The sequence below is a fragment of the Symphalangus syndactylus genome, chromosome 6 (genome assembly GCF_028878055.3).
Source record: "Symphalangus syndactylus isolate Jambi chromosome 6, NHGRI_mSymSyn1-v2.1_pri, whole genome shotgun sequence".
Lineage (NCBI taxonomy): Eukaryota > Metazoa > Chordata > Mammalia > Primates > Hylobatidae > Symphalangus > Symphalangus syndactylus.
The window spans coordinates 51,685,420-51,700,980 of record NC_072428.2 but is presented as its reverse complement, the minus strand read 5'-3'; the positions used below and the strand labels follow the sequence as shown (position 1 = coordinate 51,700,980).

Here is a 15,561-nt window from a genome sequence, read left to right as displayed (position 1 = left end):
AGAGGGCTTGTTAGTGGCTGTGTCCAGGAACTTAGACAGCTCCTTCATTTGGCTTTCTTTCCATATCCTTTCAACCTCTTCTTTCCTCGTCCAAACCATTCAAGTAGGAGGCATGGGGCCGGGGGCAGGAGTTTTAGGGGAGGTAGCCTGTTCATAGAGACAGGAAGAAGATGAAGCCATGCTTCACTATTACTCTTTGCTGCTGTGTTCTCTTCTCACCTCCACACAAAGTCTCTCCTCACCTTGCCTGAAAGGATACCTCATCCTCTGCAGTGGAAGCTTCTGGAAGACAAGATGGTCCCTTTCTTCCTAATACTCATGGCCTCACCTGCCGAATGTGAGCACATGCTGACACAGACACACATTTCTTCAGGCTCCAAATCCCTTTCTCATGATTGGGGATGTGGTCACACCCACAGCACACACCCCTTTTTTCTTTATCCCTTAGCGGATGCAACATTTACTCTTCTGGAAAAGTCAGAAAACTTTGCCCAAGAAAGGCGCATTCCAGAGAGAAATAACATTAAAATTGGATATTCCAAGGGGCACAGGAGTTGGCCAGTTGTCTAGAACACTGAAAGCATGGGGCAGCCCCAGAGAGCTCCAAGAACTTTGATGTTGTCACTCATCACTTACTGAGAACATGGACCGAAGGTGCTTCAGGTCTGTGAGGGTCAGAGATGCAGAGGTCACAGAGCTACCCCAGCCCCAGGAGAACTTTGTATTTCAAAAGCAAGTGTTCCCTCATGGTATGGAGGTAATATCCCCTCGGACAGCGATCAGAGCCCAAATGGCCTTCTATCACCACAGCGGCTATGACGGGGAAGGTGATGATGGGGAAGTACAGAAGACTTGACCTGGGTCTTCAGTCCAAGATCAAACATTTCAAATGGAGAAGAGGGGACAGTCTAGACATGAAAAGCATGTGCAATGTTAAAGACACATCACTATTAATCATATTCAGAGTTCTCAAGTATTTCAGAATTAAGGAACAAAGACTGAATGGGATAGACTGAGGCACAGTTTTTGAAATTTTATTTTTTATCTTTAGGAAGCCCTTTTGCAAACCATACAAGATATAATAGAGATCTCACCAAAGATGACACCCTAGAGATGGAGAGGAGAAAACAAAACTTAAGTCCCATAAAGAAGGCAGAAACATGTTTTTGGTTTATCAAGATGAGTTTGGGCCAAATATAAGGAGGCTGCTTCACTGGAGGGAATCACAAGGCCATCTGGGGCAGGAATGTTGATGGTGAAGTGACTTCCCTGCTAAAGCTCGCTTGCTGGGATCCGGATGCCTCTGCAGAGACAAAGGTGGTTCAGAGTTCATGGGGAAAAGAGGCAGGGTTTGTGGCTGAGAAGTGGTGCCAATGGGGAGAGTGGCAGTGTTCAGAGAAAGGCATCAATAGTCAGTGGATCCTTGTGATCCAATATTCAGTGGACAGAGGGTTAGAGGGGCTGTGTTTCTTCCTCCATCATTGAAACCAGGACTGAAGAAGGGCCGCAGAGGTCCTGTAAAGGCACATTCAGAGAAGGAGTAGATGAGGGAGCCATGGTCAGTGATGTTGTAGAAGGAGACCATGCCGGCCTCATAGTCCAGGAAAATCCCAACTTGGCATGGAGGCACCTGAAGGTGGAGGGGAGTCTGGGGGTAGGTGCCAGCCTCATATTTTTGTTTGTTCCACAACCAAATTGTCCAGAAGCCACTCTTGGAACTAAGCAAAAAGTGCCCCTTCCTGCGCACAGAGTCTCTGCAGACACCCAGGTCCCAGGCCTCCTTTCCTGTCACATCTACCTCCCAGTAATGTTTTCCAGAGTGGAAGTGCTGGGCACCCAGGACCATAGGATAACTATCAAATCTCTCTTCATTTCCAGGTATGCTCTGCTGGGTGTCTCCAAGCCTCACTTGTCTCCGATCTTCTGAAAGTATGAGCCACGGATTGGCTGTGTCTGGATCCAGAGTGATGTGGACTGCAGAGAGAGGACCACAGTCAGGCCTTGCATGGGGGGAGTCACTAACTCCGTGCCTGTGGTGGGGGGATTTTGTGTAAACTCCAGAGTAAGCATGAGGGGTGAACCTCCCTGTGTGGGGAAATGACCATTCAGCCAGTTCTGGCCTTGGTCCTGACCTTTGAAGAAACCATCTTCCTTACCTCCATCTCTGTTCCCCCTGCTCTGACCTGCCATCTCTCCTCCAAGTTGCCATCCAGGCTCCCTGACCCTGGGATCTACTCTGCACCCCATTATCCCCCACAAAACTAGAACTTGCCTCACCTGCACATGTCCTCAGCATCTTCTTCAGCCCTGGCACATGGCACACACTCCTGAGTTCTGGAGAGGAAATATCCAGGTCCTTCAGGTTCCAGGACTCACTCCTGGGGGAAAGAGAGTTTGAGACTCCTGTCTCCTACTCCTATCCTAAACCCTAACACTATAACCTCCATTGTGGAGGACTCTGATAATTTAATTCAACTCAAATTTACAACACCTCTGGTGTTCAAGTCTCCAGGGGTGGGTGTGAGAGGCAAACAATGCAGAATTTAGTTTCTACCTAGGAGTTCCTGGTTATAGGAGGCTCTGCAGCATGTGGACAGTCTGTCTCTCCTGTCTAAGCCTGAGGTCACCTGGCAAATGCATTCAATTTCATTTTATAGGCAAGCCATCTGAGACAGGCTGAATCACTTCTGCAAGGAACCTCAAGGAGTCTTGCCCACACTGTGGGTCTTACTCATGGCTCTTTTTGGGAGGTAACTGGTTAGATTCCACTGAGGAAAGGAGTCCCAGCAAGCCATGTCCCAGTAGTCTGAATTCTGGGAAGACCCAGAACTTCCCAGGATTTCCCTGTTTGGCAGGGCTTTACTTTCTGAGACCAGAAAATATTTTTATAGAGAATGAAGTTTTTGAGAATAGGAAGCCAGATGGGGAAAACTTCAGTGCATGTACTTTTAATTCAATAACCTTTGTCATAGGCATATATGCTTTCTGCTGGCCCCTCTTCTAACAAAGAAAACTCCTCCTTACCTTTCCAGGACAATTATCACCTCCTGAGGAGAAAAGAGACAGAAAGTAAGTTCTGGATTGCTGGATCGCCACTGAGACATCAGCCCTGTGGGTGATGTGATCCATCTTTGGTCCCTGGGGCACTGTTCCTTGCCTTCCTCTAGTCCAAGGCCCCAAAGATGATTCTGACCAGCTTGAAGCAGAAAGGATGTGTGGCTGCTTGTGAGGTAACCAGAAGCCCAGCATGGATGTGACCTACAGCTAGGGAAGGGTTATCAGTTTCAGGACTCTGACTCAAAGACCAGTTTTTTTTTTCCCCAGGGGAGAAAGAAATGAGGGCAGAGAGGACATACAGCCCAGCTTGGCTTAAGCCCAGAAACAATCACAGGCAGAGAATGGCCAAGTTCAGGTGTCTAGAAACTGCTCTATTCCACTTGCAGGCTAGCATTGCTTGGGAAGGAAAGGTTGGTTAGTTAAAGCTCCCTTGGGTACTTAATGTTGCCTCTTCCTGTATGTGAAAGCAAATCATGGAGAATATTTTTGTTGCAGGGATTGGGAGCCATTACATGGGAGCTAGCAGGCTCCTAGACTCAGTCAAAAGTGTGTTAGAAAGCCTGGTTCACGGCCAGGTGTGGTGGCTCACGCCTGTAATCCCAGCACTTTGGGAGGCTGAGGTGGGCAGATCACCTAAGGTTGGGAGCTGGAAACCAGCCTGACCAACATGGAGAAATCTCATCTCTACTAGGGATGCAAAATTAGCCAGGCGTGGTGATGTGAGGCTGAGGCAGGAGAATCGCTTGAACCCGGGAGGCGGAGGTTGCAGTGAGCCAAGATCATGCCATTGCACTCCAGCCTGGGCAACAAGAGCGAAACTCCATCTCAAAAATAAATAAATAAATAAATAAATAAATAAGTAAGTAAGTAAATAAAAAAAAAAGAAAGCCTGGTTCAATGTTGGGCAGAAGAGAGCCTGTCAAGTCAACCCAATACAATTAGGTTTTCTGCACAAACCAGAAAGCAATGGCTCATGACCACTCTGAGTGACAGTGAACAGGTGTAGGAAAAGAACTGTAGAATGTTAGAACAGAACGGACTTGTGAGACCATCTAGTCCATAGCTTCCTACAGTGAGGCAAACGTATCACTGGTGGATGCAAGATGATTCTAAGTGCAACATACATTGATTTTTAAAAAGGTCTTGTACTTATTTTCATCTTTACTTTGTGTCTTGAACGCAAACCATTCATGGGTTTGAATTCTACTTCATTTAAGAACATTCCAGGGACCAGGTGTCCATTTATTCCAATGGCAGTTCCAGATAGCTCTGGTCTTTTTCAGTTATTCCCTGAATCGTAGAAGGGAACCCCTCCCTGTCTCACCTGCAGCAGTTCCAGTGCTGAGCCGTGGCACCTTCGATCTAGCTCTGAGATGAGCTCCTGCAGGGCCTGGCCCTGCTGGGCCAGCTTGGCCTCTTTCTCCCCCAGGATTCTCAGCTGCTCCCTCTCATCCTTCTCCAGCTCCTGCAGCTGCCTCTGTTCTTCTTCAACCAGGAAGTTTTTTTGCTGCACAAACTCTGCGTGAATCCTAGATTTTTGTGTTTCCACTGTTTTCTTTAGTGTCAAGGGAAAGAGAGGTGGTTTTTATGAAAATCTCCCAAGCTTTGGGAATGGAGGTATTGGTACCTCTTCCTATCCCCCAGAGACTCCACTCTGGTGCTGTCTGGGAAAACACACGCACACATGCACATATGCAGGCACACACACACACAATTTTGCTTGGGAGGTAGGTGGTTGAGGTTTCCGGGACAGGGAGGGGAATGGACTTAGTGAGGGCACACTGTAGCTGGCCTACAACCACAGCTACATGAATATACAGCATTGGGGACTTTTTCCAACCTCTCTTCCAAACCCAGTCACCACTCAAATGTGCTCCTGTGTCTTCCTGTCTCAGTGAGTTACTGAGAAAAAAACACCTGTTCCCACCTCCAACAACCTCACAAAGCCAGGCTCACACCACCACTTCTAAGTCCTGGGAAAGGGGGCTTGGGGACATTCTTTGCTTTTCCTCTCCTGTTAGTAACTGGAAGGTCACTCGATGACACATGAGGGTCTGTTTTGTCACCACAACCCAACTCACGCCCTACCTCAATCCCAAATGTTCCTCTTCTGGGATCTACTGGGGATGGGCTCCTTATTCTCCCCTCTCATCCCCGACATGCCCCAACTCTCCTAGGAAATCATCAGTGCAGAACAAACATTGATTCTTCATTATATTTTGGACCAGAGATCTGGTCATGGTCAAGTAACCACCTGGTCAGATAGTTTCCTTAAGTTTATTCCTCACAGCCCTTGTCATTTCCTGAAAGGCTTAGCTAGCAGTTGGGTTTCTCCTAGGATATTTGTCTCAGACATCCAGGTGCTGATGCCGTCACACCTCTGAGACTAGACTCAGAGGATTTCGAAACTTTAGGGTATAGCTAGATCCTCTCAGCACTTTCTTCCAGGATTCTTTATCTTTAGGCCTGATGGGGAGCTCCCCTTTGAACCTGCATCATTTTTATTCCCCTCCATCTGGAAACCTAGAGAGCAGCTGGTTTCTGGAGAGTGAGACGGACCAACTCTATCACTGCTCAGACAGGCACAGCTACAGTTAAGGCTGTGAGTTGAGGACCCTGGACCCTGCCCAGCCTTCCAGCCTAAGATCCCCTTCAGGATGTCATTCTTGCCTTCCAGTCTGCTCTCTTCATTGCAATTTCCACTTCCAACTTCTCAGCCAACTCCTGCTTTCTTCTCAGCTCCCCTAATGCCACCTGGAGCTTCTCCTGCAGAGAAAGACAGCTTATTAGTCCCCATGCAAACCAAGTAATAGGGTAGGGTAATCCTTGCAGCATTTTCTCATGCGTATCTCCTATGCCTGGGGAATGAGGTTGGGTTTAACTTATAATTCTCCTCCTACGTTAGACATGGAGAGAGGTAAACCCCTCCTTTCTCTAACCCCTCCAATCCAGAGGTGGTACTCTCCCATTCCCTGCTCTGAAAACAAAGCACTCACCAGGGCCCATCTTCTTTCTTCCTGTTTGTGCCTCTAAGGCCTCACCTGGTACTCCTGTGCAGCCTCCTCAAGAGGGACCATAGTGTGGTCACGGTGTTTCCGAGATTGGGCACACACCCAGCAAAGGGCCTTCCCATCTTTCTCACAGAACAGTTGAAGTCTCTCTCCATGCACTGCACACTGTTCCCCCTGTGTGCCCTCTCTGGCCTCCTGGCTGATTTCTCTAAGGTTGTTCACCATGTTGGCTAGCTGTCGATTGGGCCGGAGATTCTTGAGCAGAAAGCGCTGCCGGCACACAGGACAGACGCTGCCCACACCTTTCCCAACCTGAGAGATGCATTCCTGGCAGAAGCTGTGGCCACACTCGATGCTCACAGGCTCCACGAAGGGGTCCAGGCAGACAGGGCATGTGACCTCCTCCCACATCATTGTCAAGCATGCTGCTGAAGCCATTGTCAAGTGTGCTGTTCAACAGCAGTGTGGAGACCTTCAGGGGGATTGGCTGGGAGAGAAGAAGAAAGGGAAAAGAGAATACGAGAACATTTGTGTAAGAAAAACAGAAGGTCAACATAATCCCTACCAAAATACCAATGACATTCTTCACAAAAATAGGAAAAAACAATCCTAAAATTTATATGGAATCACGAAAGACTCAGAATAGCCAAAACTATCCTGAGCAAAAAGAACAAAACTGGAGGAATCACATCACCTGACGTCAAATTATTCTGTAGAGCTAAAGTAACCCAAATAGCATGGTACTAGCATAAAAACAGACACATAGACCAGTAGAATAAAGAACCCAGAAACAAATCCATACATCCACAGTGAGCACATTTTCAACAAAGGTACCAAGAACATACAGTGAGGAAAGGACAGTCTCTTCAATAAATGCTGCTGGGAAAACTGGATATCCACATGCAGAAGAATGAAACTGCACTCCTATCTCTCACCATATACAGAAATCAAATCAAAATGGATTAAAGACTTAAATCTAAGGCCTCAAACTACGAAACTATTACAAGAAAACATTGGGAAAACTCTCCAGGACATTGGACTAGGCAAAGATTTCTTTCAAATATCCCACAAGCACAGGCAGCCAAAGCAAACTTGGACAAATGGGATCACATCATGTTGAAAAGGTGCTGCACAGCAAAGGAAACAATCCACAAAGTGAAGAGACAGCACACAGAATTGGAGTAAATATTTGCAAACTATTCATCTGACAAGGGATGAATAACCAGAATATATAAGGAACTCAAACAACTCTATAGGAAAAAAATAATAATCTGACTCAAAAATGGACAAAAGATCTGAATAGACATTTCTCAAAAGAAGTCATACAAATGACAAACAGATATATGAACAGTTGCTCAACATCATTGATTATCAGAAAAATGCAAATCAAAACTACAATGAGATATAATCTCATCTCAGTTAAAATGTCTTTTATCCAAAAGACAGGCTATAACAAATGCTGGTGAGGGTGTGGAGAAAAGGGTACACTCATATGCTGTTGGTGGGAAGGTAAATTAGTACAATCACTGCAGAGAACAGTTTGGAGGTTCTTCAAAAAACTGAAGATAGAGCTACCATGTGATCCATCAATCCCACTGCTAGTATATACCCCAAAGAAAGGAAATCAGTATATTAAAGAGATATCTACACTTCCATGTTTACTGCAGCATGTTTCACAGTAGCCAAGATTTGGAAGCAATCTAAGTGTCCATCAACAGATAAATGGATAAAGAAAATGTGGTACGTATACACAACGGAGTACTATTCAGTCATAAAATATAATGAGATCCTGTCATTCACAACAACATGAATGGAACTGGAGGTCATTATGTTAAGTGAAATAAGCCAGGCACAGAAAGACAAACATTGTATGGTCTCACTCATTTGTAGAAGCTAAAAATTAAAACAGTTGAACTCATGGAGTTAGATAATAGAAAGATGGTTACCACAGGCTGGGAAGAGTAGTAGGGAGGGTCTGTGTGTGGGGGAGAAGGTGGGATGGTTAATGGGTACAAAAGTGGAGTGAATTAGATCTAGTATTTGATAGTACAACAGGGTGACTATAGTCAATAATTTAACTGTACACTGAAAAATAAGAGTATAATTGCGTAGTTAGTATCACAGATGATCAATGCTTGAGGTGATAGATGCCCCACTTACCCTGATGTGATTATTATACATTGTATACCTGTATCAAAATATTCCATATATCCCATAAATATACCTACTATATGCCCACAAAAATTAAAAATATACTAAAAAAAGAAGAAAAAATGATGCAAAGGAAAATAAAAAATAAAAATAATGGGTCAGGCACGGTGGCTCACACCTGTAATCCCAGCACTTTGGGAGGCCGAGGTGGGTGGATCACTTTAGGTCAGGAGTTCAAGACCAGCCTGACCAATATTGTAAAACCCTGTCTCTACTAAAAATACAGAAATTAGCTGGGAGTGGTGGTGGGCGCCTGTAATCCCAGCTACTTGGGAGGCTGAGGCAGGAGAACTGCTTGAACCTGGGAGGCAGAGGTTGTAGTGAGCCAAGATTGTGCCATTGCACTCCAGCCTGGGGGACACAGCAAGACTCCCTCTCAAAAAAACCAAAACCAAAAAACAAAAAACAAAAAACAAGGCATAAAATTAATGGCAAAACAATTAATGTCAAAAACAGTAATTACTTTTGCACTGATCAAACAGTTTGTTGAATAGATTTATTCTTGTTCTGAATAACAAGAAATCCTCCATTGTTTGGTCCATTGATCCAGTGAGACAGAAGGAGAAACTGAGTCCCTAAAAGAGGGAATGAAAATTGGCAAGAACCTCATAAAGCTGTTGACAGTTCTATTCTCATCATGTCCATTCCTGCTTAAACTCTCAGTGCTCATCCATCTCCTGTCTGGTACCAACAGGCCTCCATGTTGCTGAGAAATTATAGCTACTTTTTACCATGTACCTTCCATGTGCCAGAGATACTTCGTGCTTTGAATATATCTTCATTAATCCTTCCTATAACGGTGGAAGTCAGGTGCATATATGTATGTAGGTGTATATGCATGTATACACACAGAGCAGCAGGAACTGTGGCCAGCACTCCCTCGGTTCTTTTCTCAGCTGCTCCAAACTTAGTTTAGTTTCTGACAACACTTATTCTAGGGCAAAGAATAATTTTGAAGGCCTATACATTTCTGGTTGAACATCCTAAACAGCCTGCCCCTCTCACCTCTGGAGGACTTTTGGACCTGGGAGTCTCCAGAATTGCAGACCTCCCCGACACTGCGCTCCCTACCCTCCTGGCTAGGCTGTAGTCCTGGCTATCCCAGCCGCACCCAGCCCTCATCCCAGGTCAGGTGCCAGCATGGGGGCAGCCGGGCCCCTTCCCCTTCTGGGTAACTCCACAGTCACGTCCACAACCCAGCCTCCTCCCAGGTAGGGGGCCAGCACCGGAAGCACAGCTGGTCTTGGGTTGAGGGATCCCTGGTGGGAGAAGGGGCAAATGGGACCAGCTCAAGGATGGAGACTGGTTGGAAGGGGCTCTGCAACCCTGGGGCAGGGGAGAGAGGTCCCCTAGGAGGGCAGGGGTCCCTTGATCTAGTGGGGTTCACTCACCTTTACAGGGGACTCAACGCTGGTAGCCAGCTCCCTATTTCACTTTCAGTTTCCGCTCAGAGGCAAGTCTGAGAGGAAAGGGGAGGGAGGAGGAGGAGCCGTGGGAGGAGTGAGGGAGGAACAGTGGGAGGAGCAGAGCCTTCAAAGGGTGTGTGGAGAAATGCGGCTGAGAAGGAAGAGAAGTCAGAGTTAGGCTGGGGGAGGCTTCTCTGAGACTGGGAAGGAGTGGAAACTCAGTAGCCCGTGGTCCTGGGTGCGCGCTCCCTCCCATGTCTTCATTATCTGATTTGGTAAAATATCTACAAGATGGGGGAGTCCGGGCTACTTTCTTTGACACTGGTCATCACCCCACACCTAGATGCTGTGTCCATGTCTGGAAGCTGCTTTTAAGGAAGTTTTGATGCAGAGAAGAGTGGCTGGTGCTCTTCCTCGCGTGCCACCATCTGCTTACTTCCAGAAGCTAATTATTTTCATGTGACTGATGTGACTAATATTTTTTAACACCTGCAGGTGAGTGATTTATTTTGCATGACCCCAAGGTAAGTGTCCCACCAGTGAGTGGTGAGAAGGAAATTGACATTTGACAACAAACTGTGTTCTTGTCACTGAGCTAGGGACATTCTCAGATTATATTATTTTTATCTTTAATCGTAAAACATATAGAACATAAAATTTACCAAAGTAATTTTTTTAATTTTCAATTTTATGTGTCTATAGTAGGTGTATATATTTGTGGGGTACATGAGATATTTTGATACAGGTAGAGCATACAATCCATAATAATCACATCAGGGTAAGTGGGGTATCTATCCATCACCTCAAGCATTTATCATTTGTGTTATATATAATCCAATTATATGCTTTTAGTTATTTTAAAATGATAAATTATCATTGACTGTATTCACCTTGTTATGCTATAAAATACTAGATCTTATTCATTCTATCTCATGTATCTTTGAACCCATTAATTATCCCCCGCACCCTTTCCCCACTACCCTTCCCAGCCTTTGATAACTATCATCCTCTCTATCTTCATGAGTTCAATTGTTTAAATTTTTAGCTCCCACAAATAAGTGAGAACGTAACAATTTGTTTGTTTGCCTGCGTTTGGTTTATTTTACTTAATAATCCCCAATTCCATCCATCCTAGCAAATGAAAGGTTCTCCTTCTTTTTATGGCTGAATAGTACTCCACTGTGTATGTGTACCACACTTTCCTTTTCCATTTATCTGTTGGTGGACACTTAGGTTGCTTCCAAATCTTGGGTATTGTGAATAGTGCTGCAATAAATATGGGAGTGAAGATATCTCTTTGATATACTGATTTCCTTTCTCTTGGGTATATATGTAACAGTATTTCTGCTGGATATATACCTAGCAGTATCCAGTAGGATTGCTAGATCATATGGTAGCTCTATTTTTAGTTTTTTTTTTGAGGAACCTTCAAACTGTTCGCCATAGTGTTTGTACTAATTTCCATTCCCATTGACAGTGTATGAGGGTTCCTTTTTCTACATATCCTTGTCAGCATTTGTTATTGCCTTTCTTTTGGATAAAAGACATTTTAACTGAGGTGAGATAATATCTCATAGTTTTGATTTGCATTTCTCTGATGATCAGTGGTGTTGAGCACATTTTCATATATCCATTTGCCACTTGTATGTCTTCTTCTGAGGAATGTCTATTCAGATCTTTTGTCCATTTTTGAATCAGATTATTACATTTTTTTCCTATAGAGTTGTTTGAGTTCTTTGTATATTCTGGTTATTAATCCCTTGGCAGATGGATAGTTTGCAAATATTTACTCCAATTCTGTGGGTTATCTCTATACTTCATTGTTTCCTTTGATGTGCAGAAGCTTTTTAACTTGATGTGATCTCATTTGTCCAGTTTTGCTTTAGTTGCCTGTGCTTATGGAATATTTGAATGAGATCTTTGCCCAGTCCAATGTCCTGGAGAGTTTCCCCAATATTTTCTTGTAGTAGTTTCATAGTTTGAGGCCTTAGATTTTTTTTTTTTAAATTATACTTTAAGTTCTAGGGTACATGTGCACAACATGCAGGTTTGTTACGTATGTATACATGTGCCATGTTGGTGTGCTGCACCCATTAACTAGTCATTTACATTAGGTATATCTCCTAATGCTATCCCTCCCCCTACCCCACAACAGGCCCCGTTGTGTGATGTTCCCCTTCCTGTGTCCAAGTGTTCTCATTGTTCAATTCCCACCTATAAGTGAGAACATGCGGTGTTTGGTTTTTTTGTCCTTGCGATAGTTTGCTGAGAATGATGCTTTCCAGCTTCATCCATGTCCCTGCAAAGACATGAACTCATCCTTTTTTATGGCTGCATAGTATTCCATGGTGTACCTATGTGCCACATTTTCTTTATCCAGTCTATCATTGTTGGACATTTGGGTTGGTTCCAAGTCTTCGCTATTGTGAATAGTGCCACAATAAACGTGTGCATGTGTCTTTATATCAGTATGATTATAATCCTTTGGGTATATACCCAGTAATGGGATTGCTGGGTCAAATGGTATTTCTAGTTCTAGATCCTTGAGAAATCGCCACACTATCTTCCACAATGGATGAACCAGTTTACAGTCCCACCAGCAGTGTAAAAGTGCTCCTATTTCTCCACATCCTCTCTGTCACCCGTTGTTTCTTGAATTTTTAATGATCGCCATTCTAACTGCTGTGAGATGGTATCTCATTGTGGTTTTGATTTGCATTTCTGTGATGGCCAGTGATGATGAGCATTTTTCCATGTGTCTGTTGGCTGCATAAATGTCTTTTTAAAAAAATTTTTTATTATTGTACTTTAAGTTTTAAGGTACATGTGCACAATGTGCAGGTTTGTTACATATGTATCCATGTGCCATGTTGGTATGCTGCACCCATTAACCCGTCATTTAGCATTAGGTGTATCTCCTAATGCTATCCCTCCTCCCTCCCCCCACCCCACAACAGTCCCCGGAGTGTGATGTTCCCCTTCCTGTGTCCATGTGTTCTCATTGTTCAATTCCCACCTATGAGTGAGAACATGTGGTGTTTGGTTTTTTGTCCTTGCGATAGTTTACTGAGAATGAAGATTTCCAGTTTCATCCATGTCCCTACAAAGGACATGAACTCATCATATTTTATGGCTGCATAGTATTCCATGGTGTATATGTGCCACATTTTCTTAATCCAGTCTATCGTTGTTGGGCATTTGGGTTGGTCCTGAGGAATTCACCACACTGACTTCCACAATGGTTGAACTAGTTTACAGTCCCACCAACAGTGTAAAAGTGTTCCTATTTCTCCACATCCTCTCCAGCACCTGTTGTTTCCTGACTTTTTTTTTTTTTTGTCCAAAAAGTGATTTATTTATTTATTTATTTATTTTTTTATTATACTTTAGGGTTTTAGGGTACATGTGCACAATGTGCAGGTTTGTTACATATGTATCCATGTGCCATGTTGATTTCCTGCACCCATTAACTCATCATTTAGCATTAGGTGTATCTCCTAATGCTGTCCCTCCCCCCTTCCCCCCACCCCACAACAGTCCCCAGAGTGTGATGGTCCCCTTCCTGTGTCCATGAGTTCTCATTGTTCAATTCCCACCTATGAGTGAGAACATGCGGTGTTTGGTTTTTTGTCCTTGCGATAGTTTACTGAGAATGATGTTTTCCAGTTTCATCCATGTCCCTACAAAGGACACGAACTCATCATTTTTTATGGCTGCATAGTATTCCATGGTGTATATGTGCCACATTTTCTTAATCCAGTCTATCGTTGTTGGACATTTGGGTTGGTTCCAACTCTTTGCTATTGTGAATAGTGCCACAATAAACATACGTGTGCATGTGTCTTTATAGCAGCATGATTTCTAGTCCTTTGGGTATATACCCAGTAATGGGATGGCTGGGTCAAATGGTATTTCTAGTTCTAGATCCCTGAGGAATCGCCACACTGACTTCCACAATGGTTGAACTAGTTTACAGTCCCACCAACAGTGTAAAAGTGTTCCTATTTCTCCACATCCTCTCCAGCACCTGTTGTTTCCTGATTTTTTAATGATGGCCATTCTAACTGGTGTGAGATGGTATCTCACTGTGGTTTTGATTTGCATTTCTCTGATGGCCAGTGATGATGAGCATTTCTTCATGTGTTTTTTGGCTGCATAAATGTCTTCTTTTGAGAAGTGTCTGTTCATGTCCTCTGCCCACTTTTTGATGGGGTTGTTTGTTTTTTTCTTGTAAATTTGTTTGAGTTCATTGTAGATTCTGGATATTAGCCCTTTGGTTTCCTGACTTTTTAATGATGGCCATTCTAACTGGTGTGAGATGGTATCTCATTGTGGTTTTGATTTGCATTTCTCTGATGGCCAGTGATGATGAGCATTTTTTCATGTGTCTGTTGGCTGCATAAATATCTTCTTTTGAGAAGTGTCTATTCATATCCTTTGCCCACTTTTTGATGGGGTTGTTTTTTCTTGTAAATTTGTTTGAGTTCATTGTAGATTCTGGATATTAGCCCTTTGTCAGATGAGTAGGTTGCAAAAATTTTCTCCCATTGTGTAGGTTGCCTGTTCACTCTGATTGTAGTTTCTTTTGCTGTGCAGAAACTCTTTAGTTTCATTAGATCCCATTTGTCAATTTTGGCTTTTGTTGCCATTGCTTTTGGTGTTTTAGACATGTAGTCCTTGCCCATGCCTATGTCCTGAATGGTATTGCCTAGGTTTTCTTCTAGGGTTTTTATGGTTTTAGGTCAGAATAACCAATGCAGATGAGTCCTTAAAGGACCTGATGGAATGGTGCTATCCAGCCCAGATACTATCTTTTCCCATGGTCTATGCAACCCACAGACCAGGAGATTCCCTCCTGGTGCCTATACCACCAGCACCCTGGGTTTCAAGCACAAACTGGGTGGCTGTTTGGGCAGACTCTGAGCTAGCTGCAGAATTTTTCACACCCCTGTGGCGTCTGGAACACCAGTGAGATGGAACTGTTCACTCCTCTGGAAAGGGGGCTGAAGTGAGGGAGCCAAGTGGTCTAGCTCAGTGGATCCCACCCCCATGGGGCCCAGCAAGCTAAGATCCATGGGCTTGAAATTCTTGCTGCCAGGGCAGCAATCTGAAATTGACCTGGGATGCTTGAGCTTGGTGGGGGGAGGGGCGTCTGCCATTACTGAGGCTTGAGTAGGCGGTTTTCCCCTCACAGTGTAAACAAAGCTGCTGGGAAGTTCGAATTGGTTGGAGCCCACCATAGCTCTGCAAACCCGCTGTAGCCGGACTGCCTCTCTAGATTCCTCCTCTCTGGGCATGACATCTTGAAAGAAAGGCAGCAGCCCCAGTCAGGGGCCTATAGCTAAAACTTCCATCTCCCTGGGGCAGAGCACCTGGGGGAAGGGGCGGCTGTGAGCACACACAGCTTCAACAGCCTTAAATGTTCTTGCCTGCCAGCTCTGAAGAGAGCAGCAGATCTCCCAGGACAGTGCTTGAGCTCAGATAAGGCACAAACTGCCTCCTCAAGTGGGTCCCTTACCCCTGTGCCTCCAGACTGGGAGACACTTCCCAGGAGGGGTCAACAGACACCTCATACAGAGCTCTGGTTGGCATCTGGCGGGTGCCCCTCTGGGACAAAGCTTCTAGAGGAAGGAACAGACAGCAATCTTTGCTGTTCTGCAGCCTCTAATGGTGATACTCAGGCAAACAGGGTCTGGAGTGGACCTCCAGCAGACCTGCAGCAGAGGGGCCTGTTAGAAGGAAAACTAACAAACAGAAAGCAATAGCGTCAACATCAACAAAAAGGATGTCCACACAAAAACCCCATCCAAAGGTCACCAACATCAAAGACCAAAGGTAGATAAATCCACGAAGATGAGGAAAAACCAGTGCAAAAA

The 15,561-nt window shown here is 44.5% G+C and overlaps 2 protein-coding genes across 4 annotated transcripts in view; one reads left to right on the top strand and one right to left on the bottom strand.

Moving 5' to 3' along the window:
* Nucleotides 1–1,018: 1,018 nt before the first annotated feature.
* On the bottom strand, nt 1,019–9,755 carry TRIM21 (tripartite motif containing 21). 3 transcript variants are annotated; one of them, XM_063641233.1, is made up of 8 exons: nt 9,671–9,728; nt 9,018–9,213; nt 6,099–6,555; nt 5,728–5,823; nt 4,382–4,612; nt 3,025–3,047; nt 2,278–2,378; nt 1,019–1,974 (listed from the first exon to the last, which is right to left on the bottom strand). In XM_063641233.1, exons 3-8 carry the CDS (start codon nt 6,504–6,506, stop codon nt 1,406–1,408), a joined length of 1,428 nt encoding a protein of 475 aa, XP_063497303.1. In that variant the 5' UTR covers nt 6,507–6,555; nt 9,018–9,213; nt 9,671–9,728; the 3' UTR covers nt 1,019–1,405. The 3 variants fall into 3 exon arrangements, with proteins under 3 accessions (XP_063497303.1, XP_055138713.1, XP_055138712.1); XM_055282738.2 differs by lacking the exon at nt 9,018–9,213 and having other exon boundaries at nt 9,671–9,755; XM_055282737.2 differs by lacking the exon at nt 9,671–9,728 and having other exon boundaries at nt 4,382–4,619; nt 5,735–5,823; nt 9,018–9,198.
* The window catches only part of LOC129485286 (collagen alpha-1(II) chain-like), a 20,612-nt gene continuing 14,470 nt past the window's right edge, over nt 9,420–15,561 (top strand). The window contains exons 1-2 of the mRNA XM_063642384.1: nt 9,420–9,490; nt 9,720–9,779. Of these exons, the coding sequence (XP_063498454.1) occupies nt 9,420–9,490; nt 9,720–9,779 (131 nt within the window). The remainder of the gene's footprint in view (nt 9,491–9,719; nt 9,780–15,561) is intronic.